Here is a 19,358-nt window from a genome sequence, read left to right as displayed (position 1 = left end):
ACATTTTTTTATTTTTATTTTTTTTTTTTGGTGATTATTATTATATATTTTCCTTGTGATCATTTCCTTGTTCGTAGTAGAATACTTGGCGCAATCGTTTCGTTTTGATTGATTATTATTCAACACTTCAAGCTGTTTCTTCCCCATGTTCGCTTTAGTACGCTAATTAATAACTGAGAAGTTTTCGTGTTTTATGTTTTGGACATAAGACAAAATGGTGATTTGAATACATTGCGTTCTACCTCCTTAATATTAGTTTTGACATTTGAATTGATGATGGCACTTAAAAGATTTGATTCTTTTTATGCTTATGAAATAAATAGTTTTATTATTATGTCTTTATGTAAAAAATCAATAAAATTCCCATCATTTACCGTCGCTGTCGAACTGTTCAGTTATCAATTAATTCGAGTATTTGATTGAAAACTCGATGATACTTTTCATTGTTTCTATTTTCTAGCTATTTCATTGTTATTTTATTCGCACCATATATACTTCGTAACTAAACATTTATTACTTGCTTCCGCTAAATGTAACAATTACATGTCCTGGTATACCTATAGATCCTCTGTTCACAAAGCTCTTCAACTGTTCATCGGGTAGTTTGGTAATGAGAATGGTTACATAAAAGGTAGGAAAATGAATAATTAAGGTGACTGCAAATTACGTGACACAAAGGTGGTAAAAGCATAGCGGGTGGAGAGAGAGAAGAAGATGGCAGAGGAAGCATTTTAATGGACGTTACGCGCCGTGCCAAATAAGTATTTTGAGCCGGAAAGGAAAGCGGCGAGATTAAAACGGTGCCAAGCTGATTAGAAAGAAGCGAAAGGAACGAAACAACTCCATACGTATTTAACACTTTACAATCATGTTACGACTGCAATAATGGATTATTTAAATTCGCAAAACAGTGTCAGAAACATCATGAAATTAGCGATACCGTACGATTCACGCGTTAAATATTAAGATTCTCGCGATGAAGAATGAAATTCTTGAATAAATTAGTGCCGCCTCGAAAGGCAAAACTTACACTTTTTATTTAACGTTTAACAGGACCGTGACGAGATCTAAAATATGACGAAACGTGATCGTTTCGTGAAAAGAATAGAACTTCTTCGAGATCAGATTCGATCCATCTTACGTTGTCGTGTAATTACTAAGCGTAAAAACAATCCAAATAATTAGCGGCTTGTCTCTAAACGTTTCTAACGAAGCATTCGTGTCTGTACAAGAATTGGCTGGATTTCTTTCTCCTCTTTCGACTTCGATCCTTAATTGCTAGAAAAAATTGCCAATTAAACGTTTCGTAACCGAATAACTTTTTAAGTAACTGTTTAGTAATAAAATTGAGGAAACTTCGGCTCGAAGAAAGTGAGTTATACCTAACTCCGGTAATTGCCGCCATTCTCCCGGTTACTAATCAAGCGATTAAAAAGGGGAGAAAGAAGGCGAACTTCTGGAAAGATTGCGCGGATGTTATTAAAAGGCAATGAGATGGGTGCTCAAAAAGAAGAAAAAAATGGATGAGCTCGGTTTTTATTGCGACCCGTTTCGTCCGGTATAAGCCAACCGGAAGCGTTTCTCCAGTTTTCACATACCACAGTGATAATTACGTACATGGGAAGATGTTCATGACGCTTTTCTAGGACGTCTGGTCGTAGGCATTACCGGTCTTTGCCGTGGAATACACGCATATGACGTAGCACTGGTATGTTTTCTATACGAATACAATCACCATTGTATAGATTCGGTATAAATCATTCGTAATTTTGACACGACATAGATAAATACGTATAGAAAAACATTTTTCTAACTTATGAACAAAAGTCGTTCAGGAACTCATTAATTACCAGTCAGCTGACTGCATGTAAATCCTAATGACATTCACATGCTAATAACCGTGAGGAATTAGTTCCTTCGTTGCGTTAGAAGGTAGCCTCATCGGTGTTCATTTTTCACCAAGGCAAAAGCTGTATTATTCGGTAAAATATGGCTTATTGTTGAAATATGTATACGTCGTACGTTGGCCTTCCGTGGTTGGCTCCTGCAACAGGGACAAGGAACGTTTCGTTCTTATTTTGATAAACATCGCACGATGTAATAGCCAAGATACGCCAGGAAGATTTCTCATTAACGCTGTTGCCGGTTCAACAGGGCTCCCTGCTCTCACAATGATACTACCTGCCTGTACCAATTTCTCAGCGATGAGGTCATTTTATATCCTTGCCACGTTTCACCATACCTGATCAGCCTAGAACGAATCAAATTCGTCCACCATCCACCACTTTCATCACAAATTTCCTTAATCGCCGCAGGCAAAATAATCTAACAGTCTTCAAACTTTCAAACATATTTGTATACGTCATATGAATATTTTAAACGAGTTTCGACGAAGGATCAAAGCATAATTTTGAACTTTTCATTTATACGTTAACGTTCGTACGTATATTATTGTAAATATGATTCGAGGTAATTCATGTTTTATAAATAATCTGTTGTTTAGATGTTGATGTGTAAGGAAGCGTCCTCTCTTGTGCAATAGCTAAACGCAGGCTTGCTCCGTTTCCCGTAAGCAATTTTGCGTAATCGTACTACCTGTTTCAGTTACTTGCACATCGTTAACGAGTACTCCAGTTGCCACAGATCTTTCCTTCACAGCCGCTCCCTGCGACGTTGATAATCGTCCGACTCACTAAAAATTTCCCCTCATTCTCTAATCCAGATTATCGTAAAAACTATATCTGATTTATCATGTAAATAGTACAAAAAGTCTAATGAGACGTATTTATGAATTTCATAGATCATTAGATATACTCTCGGAGCGTCCTTGCGGCTGTTTATTGCAGCCTCCACTCGTAAAGTAGAATATTATCGACCAATAACACACATACGAGCAAATATTTAAGTGACTCAAATATTCTTATTAGTATGCTAATGTGCCAAGTGACCCACTGACGTCCGCTTTATTGTTTACTTAGTTTATAGCCTCTTACTATGCAAACGTGATGCTAATGATTCCACAGCAAATGGATGTCATGCTGACCGCTACCGAATCGGATTAAAGACGAATCTCAGCGACGTCGTGTTCTTAACAAGTACCGAATTTTCTCGTGTGCCACACAAAAATATTTTCCCTTCACCTTTCACTTTGAATTCAGCCTTTCACCTCACGGGGATTACACACGATTCTGTTGCGATGTTAGACTTTTTTTTCGCAGGATTCCCATCACATCCTCGATCATACGATATTTCTCAAAGATACAGCATCGAGGAAGTATCGGGTACGGACGCGAAACCGCGTTCCATTCTTTATATAGAAAATAAGGGTCAGCCTCATGAAAAATGTATGCGAACGAAATTCTTCAACTATGTGGGCATTAAAAAAGACCCGGTTATATAAGTTACAAAATTCATGAATTTCTTTAAGGTTAAGACGAGATCGAAGGCTAGACGAAAGCTTTCCTTTCTTCGTTGCTCAAGCAATTCGACTATTTTTACTGTGAATTTCACTTGGAAAAGGAAAAAAGGACCGTGAAAGTTTACAATGTGATTCTTACGCCACGGATACTTGCTAATTGTCTAAATAAACGACTAATCAAGTCACCGGTTAAAATTCTTAATTACACCGGCGGCGCTTACATCTTGTATGTGGGAAGAAAGTTTGTGCGAGCGATGCACTACAAAACTTGAAAGCCAAACAGCGAAACCATGGATACAATGTTCGAAGAGCATATAATACGCGGATGACAAACGTCGCCGACGTTCTTCTCTCGTTCCTAACTTGTTACCACCTACTGGTCATCTACTACCCACATTGCTCAATAGATTGATTAGAATTTAAGATAAATTTCATGGATTAACAAATTTTCAACAAAGTGTGGACGATCTAGTTAACATTGTCGGAAAAATGCGCAAACGCAATGTAATATTTTTTACGAAAATTAAGTGTCAAAATTCATGTAGCAGCCGACGTGTTGAAGATCAGTGGCGATTGATTTGGACGATCATGATCAAAGTGATCCATTGGAGATAGAAGAAGAACGAGACGGACTAAACAGCATCGAAAAGGGAGAGGACCAATCTTGGGAGAAGCTGTAACGGACAAGCGAAAGTCAAGCCCCAGGCTTACGGATTCCCCTTCTTTCCCGCGACCCTGCAACATTAATATCCGAGAAACTCGGATGCAGTACACGACGAGACGTGACTCGAGGGCTCAAGAATATCACGAGTCATCGGGATCGACGAGTCGAGATGAATCGCGGCAGGCATCAAGGAAATCGAAATTTTTCACAAGCGCCTCTTCAACTAATCTGCAGTTAATTCTCCATTTATTTTACGCACGTGTATTTGAATTGCTTCAAGGGATACGTGGTATTTTTACGCACAACAAACTTGATTTACTTGTTATTCATTTTCCTCTTGTTTAGGCGTGTTCAACTTCCGATCCATTCCTAAATTTTTGTATACATCAACAGATAGTTTATTTTGGAATATTCAAGATTTCAGATACTAGGATCCTCTTGCACTGATACACGTACAGTAACACGTAAAAGTAGCCAGCCATAAATTACTGGTACTAATAAATTGTCTTGTATAATAGGAATAAGTTAGATAATAAATCAAGGTATATCAAATATAAATCAAATAAAATCTTACAATCAGAGTTTACAAATTGCAAGTCATCTCGTTATTCTGCTCAACGTAGAGTCGTGAAATTATAGAGAAGAAGAAGATTTCTTCCTCTTTCTAAGTAGTTTATATTAGAATACAGTTTTTTAGCCATTAAGTAACATCAGAGTTACAAAACCAACGACATCCTAGTTATTATTAATCTGCGAATTTCTATGCAAGTTCATATTTTTGAGCATGTAATTAAAAAGAACCTCGAACCTATATTCCATGTAATTTTGTACTTTGAAAATTCCTATAAATACATAAAAATCCGCCCTCTACCTATCATATTTATTCCTCCTAAATAATCTGCGTTACTTGTTATTCACTGATTCTTCATTTCAAGTGTCTTCTCTAAATTGAACTTGATCTTGTAAGCTCATGCTAGTAGCGTGTCGTTCAGGAAAGGTGTAGGATCGAATCGCAGCAGGAATTTATTGGACGAACTAATACTGCGACACTGCCTTCGATATTTCACCACTTAATCCGCAGAGTAGGTCAACGTCTTTTTACTTTTTTCTCTTTCTTCTGGTTTTTGGTCGTCGTAAAAGAGAACGTGTCCCCTTTTTGAAAAATATTTTAACAATTTCACTCTTCGATATCGGCATTGATGATTCATACAAAACGTATAATTACGAGAAGTTGAATATAATTTAAAGAATCTTGCAAGTTGTCGAAAGAATACCGCGTATGTACCGTACGATCCATTTAATTTTATAATGAAAAGCAGGATTCGCGCGCTCCACCTCCGCAGCTTTGGCTTTCTCTTGCTCGATTCGTTTAAATGCACCGGGATAAATTACCCCGCGATGCACGGTATTATCGTGGACCATACATTATACCAGTCGTTGTCGTTAATGATTCCGAAGATTTAATGTTCATCGAAGCTTCCGTTCTTCTCAACGTACATCGGCGCGTTTAACAAAAGTGGAATTACGAGAATATATCCCCGGTACATTCTAGAATGATTAGAAAAAAATTTCAGGTCAAATGCGATTCGAATAAAAATCACTTTCACTCGAGGCGAATTACCATAAGGATGAATCCCAGCATAAAATTACTTATGCGTTTAGAATGTGACTTTTTTTCCAAAGAAACAGCATTGCAATGAGTCTTGAGCACGTACACTTCCACTCAGAAGTCTTAAGACCTCTTGTTTTCGGTATAATTTCAATATTCCATGTAAATTATAAATTTACAATTCCATACGTTTCTCAATAATGTTATTAATACATCAGCGCCTAGTAGATTTAGCTACTTTTATCATCGTACAAAATACATTTTATATTAAACGACATTCTTTCTCGACTACTTAGCTTTTTCAGCTTTCAGACACGGATGTAATAACTATCCTAAGACTTCTCGGCATCAGTGTACGTAGATATTTCGTAACACTGCAACTTTACCACGACTCTCCCCCTGTTATCGAGCAAAAATCAACAGAAACGATATATCTGCCGGTGCACTAAACGTCTAATTTCCTGTTTCCTTTATCGATAACCAACGAACGGTTTCCGAAGCGAGCATCGAAATCCATCTTACTTCCCGCTTTTCCAACGAGCGACACGAACTCGCCTCGACGATCAGCGAGAAAAAGCTTCGCAGCAACGACTGACCGCGCACACGCGCTCGTGGGACGCGCAAATCTGGCCGGAAATAAGGCGAACCCGGTGAACAGAGGCAAAGAAAGAGGCGAAGGATGACAGAAACATTGGATCGGAATCGTGTCGAAAAGTGGGTCAAGAGTTCACGAGCCGGATAATTAAATTCCTCAACGAAGAAAGCGTTTTCCCTCTCATTTCGTGGTACCATCGCCAACGTGCTGACCAACCAGCTGAACAACCGTTCGATATCGTCTAATATTTCTCCGTGAACGTACGCGTCTGTGTTTGCAAATAGATGGACGTAAATGTATACAAACGTATTAGTCGAAGACGAATAAAGGCGCGTACTCACCGCGAACGATATTAGCAAATAGTAGTTGCAAGACGATTGCACAAATTCTCCTACTGTTTGACTGCGGATTTGTACGCATTCGCAGGAAACTTAGAGATGTAAAATTACGTAGAACGTGCCAGAAATATAAAATGTATAAGATACTTTGATTACTTGCTATAGTATAGTAACAGGCGGTGAGCTGATCACGAGATCTTGATGAATACCGGTAAGGATGCACCTTAAGATGAACACGCTGTTAGGAGAGCCGACGATGATTGCTCGAGACGCAAGGAAATTCTACAAGGATGATACGACAGTTGATCGCGCACTTTTCTTCCTGATACTCTCCCTCTGGAGATCAGGGATCAACGATCTAACGGGTGGCTGTAGGATACGCTCGATGACTGCGACATATTCGTACGACATGTTCGTACGACATGTTTCGCTCAGGCTAAGACTACGTAACCAGGTTACATAAAATCAACACAAAGAACTGTGCAAACTTCTGGATCGAATCTTCTCGTTAGTGAACGATGTTCCATAAGCTTGTCACATGATGAGATTAGTCATTAGCAAGATGTGAAAAACATCTAGAAATCGTTAATGGTAATTGGATTATTTGAAGAATATCGCTTTCAGAGAATTGTCAGGTTGAAAAGTAGAAAGATGGATGTATTTAACGGATTAAATATGAAAATAAAATATCGTCTCGCTTCCTGCGATCTAAAAACAAAACGGGTTCGACGAGAACACGGAAATCGGTTATGAGATTTCCGTTCGCGGCATAAATCGCTTGGTCGTATTATTGCATTCGATACTAGAGTGAAATTTCCTTGGGTAAAAACGGATTTCTCAGTAAGGTGAAGAATAGAGACGTTGTAAGGTACTAGAATAAATATATTAAAGTATCATGAAAAAAAAAAAAAAAACGAAGAATCCGTTGGTTTACTTGCGATGTTACTTAGATAGATGGGTCTACGTGCCTCCTGCAAACACGCAGGTGGAATATAAATGACGGGAATTTTAGCAAGATTTGGAAGCGCATTTATTAACCAACGTACGAATCAATCGATATCGAGTTAGAACTTGAACGATTACGCCAGAACGTTGGCGACATCGCACTTCTTCGCAATCTTTTCGCAATGAATTTGTAGACGCTTTATACATTTAAAAAATATTCCAATTCTGGTCTGAATAAATCGATATTCCATATCTGCGCTTATATTTAAATAATTATTCCAATCATATAGAATTTACACTTCACCTATTTGAGAAATATTCTGATTCCAATATAAATAAATAAATATCCTATATCTATGTTCGTATCTTGATAAATATTCAAATAATCTGTAATTTTCAGATATTACATCCATTCGAAAAGATATTCTTATTCCAATTTAAAAAATACATTGCGGTCTTTTAGATCTCTTACAGAAGAAAAACCAAAAAATGGCGAAGTGGAGCGTAAAATTATCGAACACCTGTTCGTTAAATTTCTTCGAAACGTTATTGCGCCATGTAATTGTAAAAGAAACCCGGACCAAGATCGAGCATCGCCATACGATCGGCTCGAAACCTACATTTGTGAAATCATCCAAAGGCTCGATGTTTCAAGTGTGTACCAAGAGTCTAGGTCTAGGACGCAACTTGAGGCCCGTTGGCCGTGTGGATGCCAGAGAGAGAAAAAGAGAGAAAGAAAGACAGAGTGAGAGAGAGAGACATTTTGCAACACGAGGATCGTCCAAAATCGGTTATTTCTGAGGGCAGAGGGTCGAGGGATTGTGGATGGACGGGCAACGAGGACGTGGTAGGTGTAACGTCCACCGGAGAAAGAGAGAAACAAACACAATCGAAAGGACAGAGGAGAGGCATGGAGGGAGAGGGGAGGAGAGAATCGTCTCACAGCTGAATTACTCTCACTTGAGAGGCCCCCGTCTCTTCTTCTTTGTGGGGGCTTCAAGTATCCCCCTGCTTCTCGTGGGGTATAAAGGACCCTGGTCTACCTTGCTCAGAGTCACAGAACAGAGCGGCATCGCAGAAGCCGACATGAATCCTCTGATCGCGGTAAGCACGCTGAAATCTTTTAAACATTATTCTTAAATTGAATCAAACGAAAGAGAAAAAGAAGGAAAGAGAGAGAAAGAGAGAGAGAGAGCGAATGCGAGTGTGCATGGACAAAGTGTAGACATCTTTTTAAAAAAGTGAGATCCACGGGATATTTGAAAAGTGATTCGTGTCCCCGATTCTTGTTAAAACTTTGTGTCCCTGTATCGATTTTCGAACCGGAAACTCCGTTATGTTCCGCTGGGATTACCTTCTATCTATTCAGTTACTTCGATGCATGTATTTATCGAGTTTCCCTGTTAACGATATCTTGCACTCCTGCTTTCCCTCTCGGTCGTGTGATTTCTATTTAACTTCAACTACGCTTCAACGATCGTGGCGATTTCGCGTCTTCTTTTTCCCTATGGTTGATTGAACTTTGTACATCCGAATCTCCTCTTTCAAACAGCACTTTCTCGAAGGTATCGCGCTTCTAACTGCTTTCTATATCTTATAATGATAATAATTTCAGAATGATAATCTTGAATACAACAGACACTAACGTGGTTGATGTCTTTCGTTTTTCCAGTGTATGATAGTCGGTCTAGCAGGGTTCGCCCTGGCTGAACCACCGATCTCGTCCGGCTACAGCTACAGCAGGCCATCTGGAGGGGGTGGTTACTCCATAGGTGGTGGCGGTGGTGGCGGTGGTGGATACACCGCTGTATCAACCGGCTACCAAACCAGCGAGGGAGCATCCGTCGATGGCGCGTTGCTCGAACAAATCCGTCAGATTTTGCTGAGGGAAGAACAGAGCAGTGGATTCATAGGTGGTGGTGGTGGTTACGCCCCTAGCTCGAGCTATGGCGCTCCATCCAGTCAATACGGTGTACCAAGCTCGTCCTACGGTGTACCAAGTTACCAGACACGCGTTGTAGGCATCGATCTCGAAGGAATCAGGCAGGCCATCCAAGTGGCACAGTTCAACCAAGTGACCCATGGGTCTGGTGGCTATCCAAGCGGACCAAGCGGAAGCTACGGAGTACCAAGCAGGCCAAGCGGTAGCTACGGTGCACCGTACTAAAACGGTCATACATCAGATTAAACTACAGATTGGATGATGGGAGAGCAAGAGAGGGAGAGAAAGAGTGAGAGCGAGTGAAGACACCAGTCGACCACCGCGACTATCTTCCGAGCTGAAACTCCTAACGAACGAGAGAAACGAAGGTTAAGGTTGAATCGAGAAAAACCAAAAATAGATTAATCGATAGTAAAACACAGGACAATCCAGGTTTCTATAACCGGACAGAGGAATTTCTTTCAAGCGAAACCTATCCTCTTCTAAAGTCCGCTCGGAAGGTCGTCGTAAAATTGACGGATCGTTGAAAAGAATACTATAATAGAAAATAGAAAGATGGTGCTATTTTCAAAGCACGAGGGTCGTCGTCGTTCGACGAATCAGGATTCTCAGGGGTAAAGGACGAGGATGAAATCAAAGGTGTACGTATAAGCTAACATCGAGCAGGGATTCCAGAGGCTTCTGTTTCGTTGAAATCAAATCGTCGTCGTTTCAACGGGCCACGATCCTCCGAGGAATCGCGGGCGTACGTACTAAAAGATAACAGAAACTCCTGGCTACTGGCTCGTTGGAGAATAAAAGGTCGTCGCTTCAACGGGTCAGGGTTCGAGGAGTGAACTTGAACGTTCGAACGAACCGGCCATATAGATCTAACGATCTGAGCGTCGACGAGGTGTCAATCTTCTTATCGTACCAAAATCGTCGTCGTCGCGGTCGGATCCACGAGGGATCCAAAATCGTAACCAGTGATAGAAACATACGAGTCGAAAACACGAAAAGAAACAAATCGTTATCGAGAACGATCTCATAGGAGATTCAACGTAAGTTACATTCGTTATGACTTCGAGATGGCATAGCCGTGGAGCCGGAGCCGAAGTCGAAGCCGTGATCGGCGCGAGAACGCGCCTTGTAAATACAATTTACACACGCTTTCCACAGCGTTCGCTGCGTCATCCGACAGTACGAGGAGGAACTGAACGCGTACATCATCGAACCTGGTCTAACAGTTACTTCAAGGAAGATCGAACAACTTATCTAAAAAGAAAAAAGAAAAAAGTAATGAAAAACGAGGAATAAAAGATAAAAATGAGTTCGAGGAACGGAGCGAACGCTGACACGAAATACATACGTACATACAAGAAACACAACACAAATACATTATATTTTTTATATGTCTTAAACGCTATTCCTTAACTACGCATCTTTTTTTATACTTGTATAAAGGCTTTTTTGTAGAAAAAAATAAAAAAAAACGTCGCCACCGTTGAAACAGCCGCCTGTGTTCTATTTCGACGTGTCTTTTCACCAACGACGACTCTTTGGTCGCTTTTCCATCCTTTGCTGTTCCTCTTCCTTGTCCTTAATTTCTCTTTTCCTTATCGATTTGGTCTCTTCCTCAATTACAACCACCAAGTTCTTACTCTAGGTCCCATGCCATTCGTGACCTCTGGGCGTTCGCTCGCAGCTACGTGAATATTCCTCCTCCTTTAAAGACGACCAATTTTTTTTCTTCTCGTTCAACAGACGCCTTTCTCCTTTCACTGTACCGATCAGAACCGACTGCGATGGTTCGTTCGCAGACCGCCTCTGGGCTCACGGGCTTCTCCAGCTTGGACATGACGTAAATTCTCACGAGCTGCGTTTAACAGATGCTCGTAAAGCGGATCGAAGAAGCCTGGACACCGGTCAGGGATTCGAAAGTAGCTTCACTTCGCTATTCTACTCGCTTCAACGTGAGCGAGACTCTACTACGTGCGCATGTTGTGTACTCTTGATTTTGAATTATTACCGAATAATGTCGTACTTTCGAGAAGCAAATAATAATCGATCAGAAGATTTCTAACGAACGTCATTAGAATTTTACAGACGATTCGACGAAATAGTATCTTGTGTAGACAGAAATTTTGTCTCGAGGTTTCAATTTTATCTCGGATAATGTATTTTTGAGAAGCAAATAATAACCGATCAGAAGATTTCTACTATTAACGTCATTTGAATTTTATAAATCAATTCGACGAGATAGTATTCCGTGTTATCAGAAATTTACAGGAAATTTTTCAACTGTGATTCGACGTACGTAAGTCCGTAACCAATGGAAACGTTTAGACGCTAAGCAATACGCCGCGATACGCCTCGTGAAATCGCTTACGCGTGTTTAGATTTCGTTGTTTGTGCAATCGGTACACGTAACAGATTTATTGAAGTCAAGCGCTAGAATTTCCTCCATTAGAAGAGCTGATGTGCCTGCCTTATGAAATCCATAATGTTCAATGGGAATGTCTGTCTTTTATGATGATCTTATTGCACTGTTTGAAAGCGATGTGATTAAATCGATAATATAGAAATTCTCACGAAATAGGAAATTCTTGTGGCTTTCGAAACAATTTCGATTTAGGATCACCAGGAGTTCCGCGGCTCGGGTAATTAGAAATTGTGTAACGTATGCTAGAATTAAGTAATCAGCCAGCGTCTCGGACACAATGCGAGCCTGGTGCAATTAAACACGCCGTGATGAAGAATAAGTCGCGAACGCTATACTACAGCTAAATTAAATCATCAGGCTGGATATTTCTCCGTATTCCTGGTAACGTCGTTGTGTTTTATCGGGCTGATTTTGCGCAAGAGAGCGTGTAACACATTACAGAAAAAAAATAAATATTTGATGTCGGCGAGATATCGTGGACAATAAAAAAAAAAATACTATCGAGAGAGCGGAAGGCGTTAATAGTAAAAACGTGGAGGAGATATTGCGTGAAAAGGCTTGGAGCCTTTCATAGGATGTTCTTCGTTGCTCAAACACTACCAAACAACTTCTTTATACACTGTGAAACTATCATCTTCTATATTCATCTGATTGTTCAAAGGAAAAATATGAGATAGCTAAACAAATGACGAAATTTATGGAGTACTATTTTTCATGTATATACAAATATCGTTCTAGTCCTTGGAATTAACAAAGGAATAATAGCGATTGAGAAAATGTTATTTCTATGAACAACGAGAAAATCGGAATGTCAATTCTGATTCGGCCATTTTAAAAGGACTTACGTATGTACGACGTCCAGCAGGGAAAGTGCCGCGACTCTTCGCCAGGGATGGCGAGGTCGAGAAAGGGGAAAGGAGAGAAGAGGAACTGTGAGACTCTCTGTGGAATTTTGTAAGAGCCGTACATAATCCATAAACGTGCCTGCCAGGCAGAAGCCGTGCGAAAGGAGGAAAAACGCTCACGCAATGAGGTCCATCCGTGCTCCAGTTCTGGATGAAATTGCAAAGTGGAATTCCATGTCCCAAAAAGGATTCTTTTAAAAAGTCAATCGCACGGAGATTTTCATCCAATAAACCAATATCTAACCTCCTTTTCATGTACTTTTCCAAAAGAAATGAATACTTTAACGCGAACATAAAAAGCTCTTTGTCTTCGCATTGAAATGATAAAAATATTCCAAGTAATTTAATATTGAAAATGTATATGTCAATTCTAAATAATGTAAGATTAGGATTTAATACGATAATAATTCCCGATAATTTTAATACAACAATTTTAAACAACGTAGAATTCGAATTCCTTTTTCAACTTTTTCAGTCTCGAAGCTCATAACGAACTTTTTTCCACGAGAAACACGTAATCGGACGATCTATCAGATCCGGAGAAGTCGCAGCGTGTGAAAGGAGAGAAAAACGCGGGCACGATGACGCACAATGCGATCTGCTCGGCCAATTATGGGAAGAAGATTTGTCGAGCAGCCGGCTCGTAAAATGTGCGCGTTTACAATGGCCCTGTCTGCTTTACTTTCGCTAATCCTGTTTCTGCGCCACAAGCTTTTGAGCCTAATGCCGATTGCCCAACATATGGCTGATGTCTTCATTAACGCGACAACGGATGCGTTTTTTAACGAGCTTCTTAAAGCAAGATACGTCGCCTTCTATAATTATGGGACCTGGTAACAATACTACTACCGACAATTGTATCGACACTTTCCGTTGCTTTCATCCGTTGCATGTAACTCGATTTTTCTTGTGATATTTTTTAAAATACTGCCATTTTTCTTAGACAGAGACGTTAATTAATTTTAATGCGTTAATTAAATTTTTACACTGATGAAAAAACTGAAAAAATAACCGTGTATTACAAACGATAAAAATCATAAAATATAACAGAATTACTTTCCAATCATCCTTTTGAAAGAATGACCATAACCAATTGGCATCGTGGATCGTTATCCTCACTTTTCCTAATGGAAGGTGCGAACAGCGAATCCGCGTTGTTAATTAAAAAGGGCGCACCCACACCGAGCTTTCCTCCGTAATGAGACGAGAACACCTGAGGAAAAATAGACAAAACCATTGAACAGTGAACATCTCTCCGATCTGTGTAAACCTATGCTGTAAAATAAAGTTGTGTTACGACTCAGCTATTTTTATTTCATCAACCAACCCCTAAGTTTACGTGACACTGTCGCAGAGGAAAACTATTGCTGAGTGTTTCCTGCCCTTCTGAGTGAGACCTTCCCATTTTTACCTAATGGAGCAATTAGCATAAGGAATGTATCGACTTGTATATATTTTATAACAATTAAGGGCCCTAACGGTAAAATATAAATGTTTAGTTTTATAACAATTCCTTAGGATTATTGCGATCCAGTTAATTATATTTGCATAGCAAATTGGTCGAGGGATGGATTCTGGGTCATCGGACGTAACAATAGATAAATATAGAAAATATCTAAAATACAGTAATCATAATATAGTATTTGATAAGCGAAGCAAATCTCTACTTTTTTATTCAAGTCTATTTATTGAATTGCGTTGATAAACATGTGGATGAGTTTGCATAAACAACCGTGGTCGATAGATAACAAACTTGCACAACATTCTCTCACAGATTTTGAAAAGAAAAACAAAGAAGAACGGAGGAATTCATTCGCCAGAATGTCAAGAAAGTTCCACGAATATCTCTTTCCTCTTCCTCTTTTCTTCAAATTATATCTTTAGCGGTTCTAATGATTTCTGGTATCTTGTGAACACACATATACATTCCGCGTTGTTCAGCATGCACGTGCGCGTACAAAGTCGGAAAGGTTACGCAACAGGTTTGTATTCCGCGAAAAATGGAATAGGCACTGCCGTGGATCGGCGCAGCTAATCGAGCAGCTTCAGCCATTCGCAAGAAAAAATTAAAAAAGAAGGAAAGAGAGATTCTCTGATGAGGGTCGGTTATGTAACTTGAACAAGCATTACACGAAAGAGTCCAGGGAATGCAGGTTGCACTTGCAACTGTGGAACTTGCACGAGAGAAAAAAGCGGTGCAATTTTGATGGACCCATACGTGCTCAGAAATTGTGTAAATCGCAGGGATTCGATTGCACAAACGTGTTTATCACTTCTATGACTATTACGGTGAAGGAGATCAGCCAGAAGTGATCCAGTCGTTATATTGCCTCACGATTTCCGTTCGAATCGACCACGAAGGCGTCCAAGATTAATGGACACTATAAATTAAATCTAACGGAGGAAATTGAAATAGTTAAATCATTCTATTTATCGTTTTGAATATATGATTAAGCGGACGTAAACAAATGTGCGTTTCAGTGGCGATTTTCCGTGTTTAGTGAGTCTATTTTAGACGTAAGATATGTATCTATATTTCAAGGTATAACTCGAGGAAAATAAATTGATCCTTTAAAGATAGAAATAAGAAACGAAAGATTTTAAAGTTGGCAATAAGAAGTTAAGAAATTAGGAAATTTGTTGAACGTTGCTGAAATGTGACAAAAATTGAGTTATTGATAGCTAATGACAGAATGCAAAGTCGACATGACACTTGTTTATTGACTGCACGGAGATGCGTATGTATATATGTTACTTCCAGCCCGAGAAAACGAAGAAGGGGAGAAAGTTACGAGAAAATCATTGGCTTCCCGCGTGCGTCATCACGTCGTCTATGAAAATACGAAGACAAACAGGCATAAGCATCCTGTCCTACTACTTACATCTCACACCAAGTCGAACATAATTTACAGTACGTTCGTCTGTTGATTTATGATTTAAATTACCCGTGAGAGAGTACATTCGAAGACACTTAACGGAAAGAGATGTCCTGTAGCGGAAGTTCGCCATAGTTGCATCTCTTCACCATGAAATTTCCCCGTACTTTCAGAAATAAAATGTAAATGACTAATTAAGAAAATGAAACAAGTTCTAAACACATGTCTTGAGTAAATAGAATTTCGAAGTAAAATAAAAGTAAAAAAATATTCAATTCTTTGACGATTCTCCTAACGAACTATGAGATTTTCAATTGTTGGCGTCGATAAAAAGAAATGGAACTAAATTGCAACTTACAGTTACATGTTGAAGGCGCATGACAAACTTCCTTTTATAGAGTTGATGTAATATGAAATTCGACGGTTGTTTCAAGTTTATTTGTAGCCATTGGCAAAATGAAGTAAGTAGATGCTGTTTAGTGTAGGAAAAAGCAGATGTTTAATGCAGATGGAACAGGAACTGCTGGGTAACGTGGAAAGAAATATTCTAAAAAGTTCGAAAAATTGAATGATATTTTAGATAAATATTTAAGTATATATGGAAATATATGTATTTTGATATGATAAAAGGTTTGTTGTGAATTACCGCATTATTGCATAAGGAATTTTTTTGTCTTCACTACAGTGATTGGAAAATATGTAAAATATATCCAACATAATTAAACAATTGAAGTTTACAAAATAATATAAAAATAAATAAGAAGTGATGTAGATAGAAACAACATGTATAAATACTGCTATCTTTTAAAGTACTTGCAGTACAAAAATACGCCGAAACATGATATAATAAAAAATACTTTACTCTTCGATACAAAGGTAAAAATAAAAGAATGTAATTTTGCGTTTATGTACATCACTTTTCACAGCTCATTGTCCTTTTATTTACACCATCAATCGTTTCTTTCACCCAAGCACCAGTTTCACAATTATTGTTACGATATTTAGGAATATCAATGGAACTGCAACAAACAACATATTTGTGTTAAATTTAAATTAATTATCAAACGAATTAAAATATTTTGTTCGTAATTACTTCGTGCCACCGTACGTATGGACCTAATAAGGTTTAAAATTTGTGACTTTGCTGTAGGAGGTTCTCCGAAGCCTTGAACATTTTGCCACGACGCCCAACCAACTGTAACAATGTTTAAACAAAAACTAAGTAATATATTCCAATATACAAGTAAAAACATATACATATGATTTATATATTTATCATACATACGATATATGTAAATACAATAGATAACATAACCTACAAATTCTTCATTTCTATGCAGGGAAAAAGTTCAGTATAAAAGAATAATACAAACAAAAATATGACGATATTGTGTACCTTTTGCAAGAAATCTTTCTTCGTTCAAAACGCAGATCGCATTCAAACACAACATAGTCGCTTCAAAAAGTGTCCAAAGTGTAAACGCCATATTATATCGATATGATGAATGATAACATTGAGAATATCACGCAGCGCCACGAGTGTAGGGAAAGGTAAAACAGCTTCATACGCATCAACCAATCAATTTGTATCGATTAGGAACCGTCCTGCCATCTTCTATGTTCCGCTGGAAACTAGCAATTAAAACGATGGCGTTATGCGGGAAATTTGAATTAAAATTTATTTCTACTATGTCAAAATACATTTAGAGTAATCTCGAGATTTAAACATCGCTCAAGATTCCAAAAATAAGATAATCTTGGATTTCATCGATAACGTTCTACAAATGCTTGCAGAAATAGTACGATATGTAAACTAAGAGCCTTAAAACGATACTCGAAAGAATCGGTAGACTTTACAAGTAACTTAACAACGCGATAATACAACGGATGGTTAGGAGCATTATTCTATTTATAATAATTGAACGACAAAGCGCACCTTCTTGGCACTAACGCTTTTGGAACAGGAGTACGAGTGTTTCTAGACGATTCGACGCTCTCTTCTCAATTGAGTTACGTTAACAATTCATGTGTGCCGATTTAGTTATAGAACTTAGAGTTCATTTCATGCTACCCTCGATCGTTCATGACCTCTATCATCATTTTATCATGCGGCGTTCGAGGCACACGTTTATCACGTGTAAGGAAATTCGTGGATTTTAATATTCTGATATCGTTTTGCGTATGCAAAGAAAAGTCGGAATCTTCCATATCGTGATGAAAGTCACGAACGTATTTGACGTGTGCAAAAATTTTTCTTGTTTGTAGACGATAAGTATTCAGCAAAAGCTATGCTAACTCGCAGCCTCGAACAAGTGTTGTATTACTGCAAAAAATTGCAACACAGACTAAACTCGCGTCGGCGGAAAGTACGCGTGAATCACGTGTTCCAAATGTCACATTTATGCAACTGTAGAAAATATTGCATTATGCTAGGATTAAAAAAAGTTTCAGACAAAACTATCATTAATTTCAGGAAAAGTTTCCAACGTATACAATGTACGTCTTATTTGGCAACAGGACAATATAGAAAAATTGTTCCAAAGCCAATGTTTCCTCGACTAATTTAGATCTTCCACGAATTCGTTCAAGTCATTCATCATCCCCTAACAGATAATAATATTTTTCATATACAACGATAACGATTGTCTTAATTTTAGCTTTCTATATAAATCACAAGGTACTCTGATTCATTTCCCCAGTAATTACGCAAATTACAGATTACAGATCTTCTGTCACATAAAAATGTATATTTTTCAAAAAGCTAGACGCAGCAATAGACTACATTATAATCAAACTTATAGAATCAATTCCAAGAAATCTTATGATTCAAATCCACATCAGTGTGCGAACTATTTCCATAATTTATGCCGTATTAGATTGTACCTACTGCAATTTCACAGGGTAATAACGCGTTACCATTCACCGACTGAATTTAATGACGCTGAATGTGAAGTACACGAGTCTGACCGCTCGTGTTCGCTAAATATCATCGGAGAAATAGAAGAAACAAACGTGGACTTTGGTCGGTTAACAGATGAAGAAAAATAGGAAGGTCGATTCGTGAACGTTAGATACCAATCAAAGCAAATATTATTTTAATCGTCGCATAATTGCAAAAGAAATGATATTCAAAGCTTGCAACTTTTCATCCAAGTAGATTTTAAATAATTATCATTTGTTATTGCAATCTTGTTTTCAGTCCGAATCGCGTATTATCTAATCTATTGCCTGCAATAAATAATACTTGGGTGACGTCGAAACTGTTACCCAGGAAGCAAGAGTAAAATGCTTAAGCCATGCAATTAGGAATTACGTGACACGTTACGGTAACAATTTATGAGGCATGAAGTCCAATGATGGAACGAGACGAAAGAATGATTCTGGTATCAGTTCGTGTGAACTGAAGGCGCGTACAATTGAACTCTTAAGAACGAAATTCTATGTTGTCATCGTTTCAAGAATTAATACGTTAATGGTCCAAATTAGACTCGTTTCTATAATGCAATGTCTAAGTAACGTCTATAATAATGTCTAAGTAACGTCTATAATAATGTCTAAGTAAAGCGATTATAGTTAATCGACCAAAATAAACCTACCTAAAAAGCACTATAACGGCCATTCAAATTTGGTGGAACGTAGCTCGC

General features: G+C 38.4%; 2 protein-coding genes across 2 annotated transcripts; one reads left to right on the top strand and one right to left on the bottom strand.

Moving 5' to 3' along the window:
• Positions 1-8,331: 8,331 nt before the first annotated feature.
• On the top strand, positions 8,332-10,986 carry LOC117231672 (pro-resilin-like). Its single transcript, XM_033490325.1, has 2 exons — positions 8,332-8,673; positions 9,242-10,986. The coding sequence occupies exons 1-2, from the start codon at positions 8,395-8,397 to the stop codon at positions 9,734-9,736; spliced, it is 774 nt and encodes a 257-aa protein (XP_033346216.1). The 5' UTR covers positions 8,332-8,394; the 3' UTR covers positions 9,737-10,986.
• A 5,516-nt stretch (positions 10,987-16,502) lies between these two features.
• On the bottom strand, positions 16,503-17,315 carry LOC117231673 (immediate early response 3-interacting protein 1). The gene is made up of 3 exons (XM_033490326.1): positions 17,111-17,315; positions 16,808-16,909; positions 16,503-16,733 (listed from the first exon to the last, which is right to left on the bottom strand). The coding sequence occupies exons 1-3, from the start codon at positions 17,199-17,201 to the stop codon at positions 16,678-16,680; spliced, it is 249 nt and encodes an 82-aa protein (XP_033346217.1). The 5' UTR covers positions 17,202-17,315; the 3' UTR covers positions 16,503-16,677.
• Positions 17,316-19,358: the final 2,043 nt, after the last annotated feature.

The sequence above is a fragment of the Bombus vosnesenskii genome, unplaced genomic scaffold, assembly GCF_011952255.1.
Source record: "Bombus vosnesenskii isolate JDL3184/JDL3185 unplaced genomic scaffold, Bvos_JDL3184-5_v1.1 scf7180000013273, whole genome shotgun sequence".
NCBI classification, from domain to species: Eukaryota; Metazoa; Arthropoda; class Insecta; order Hymenoptera; family Apidae; genus Bombus; species Bombus vosnesenskii.
Note: the sequence above shows the minus strand (reverse complement) of the source record. Positions and strands in the feature narration are given on the sequence as shown.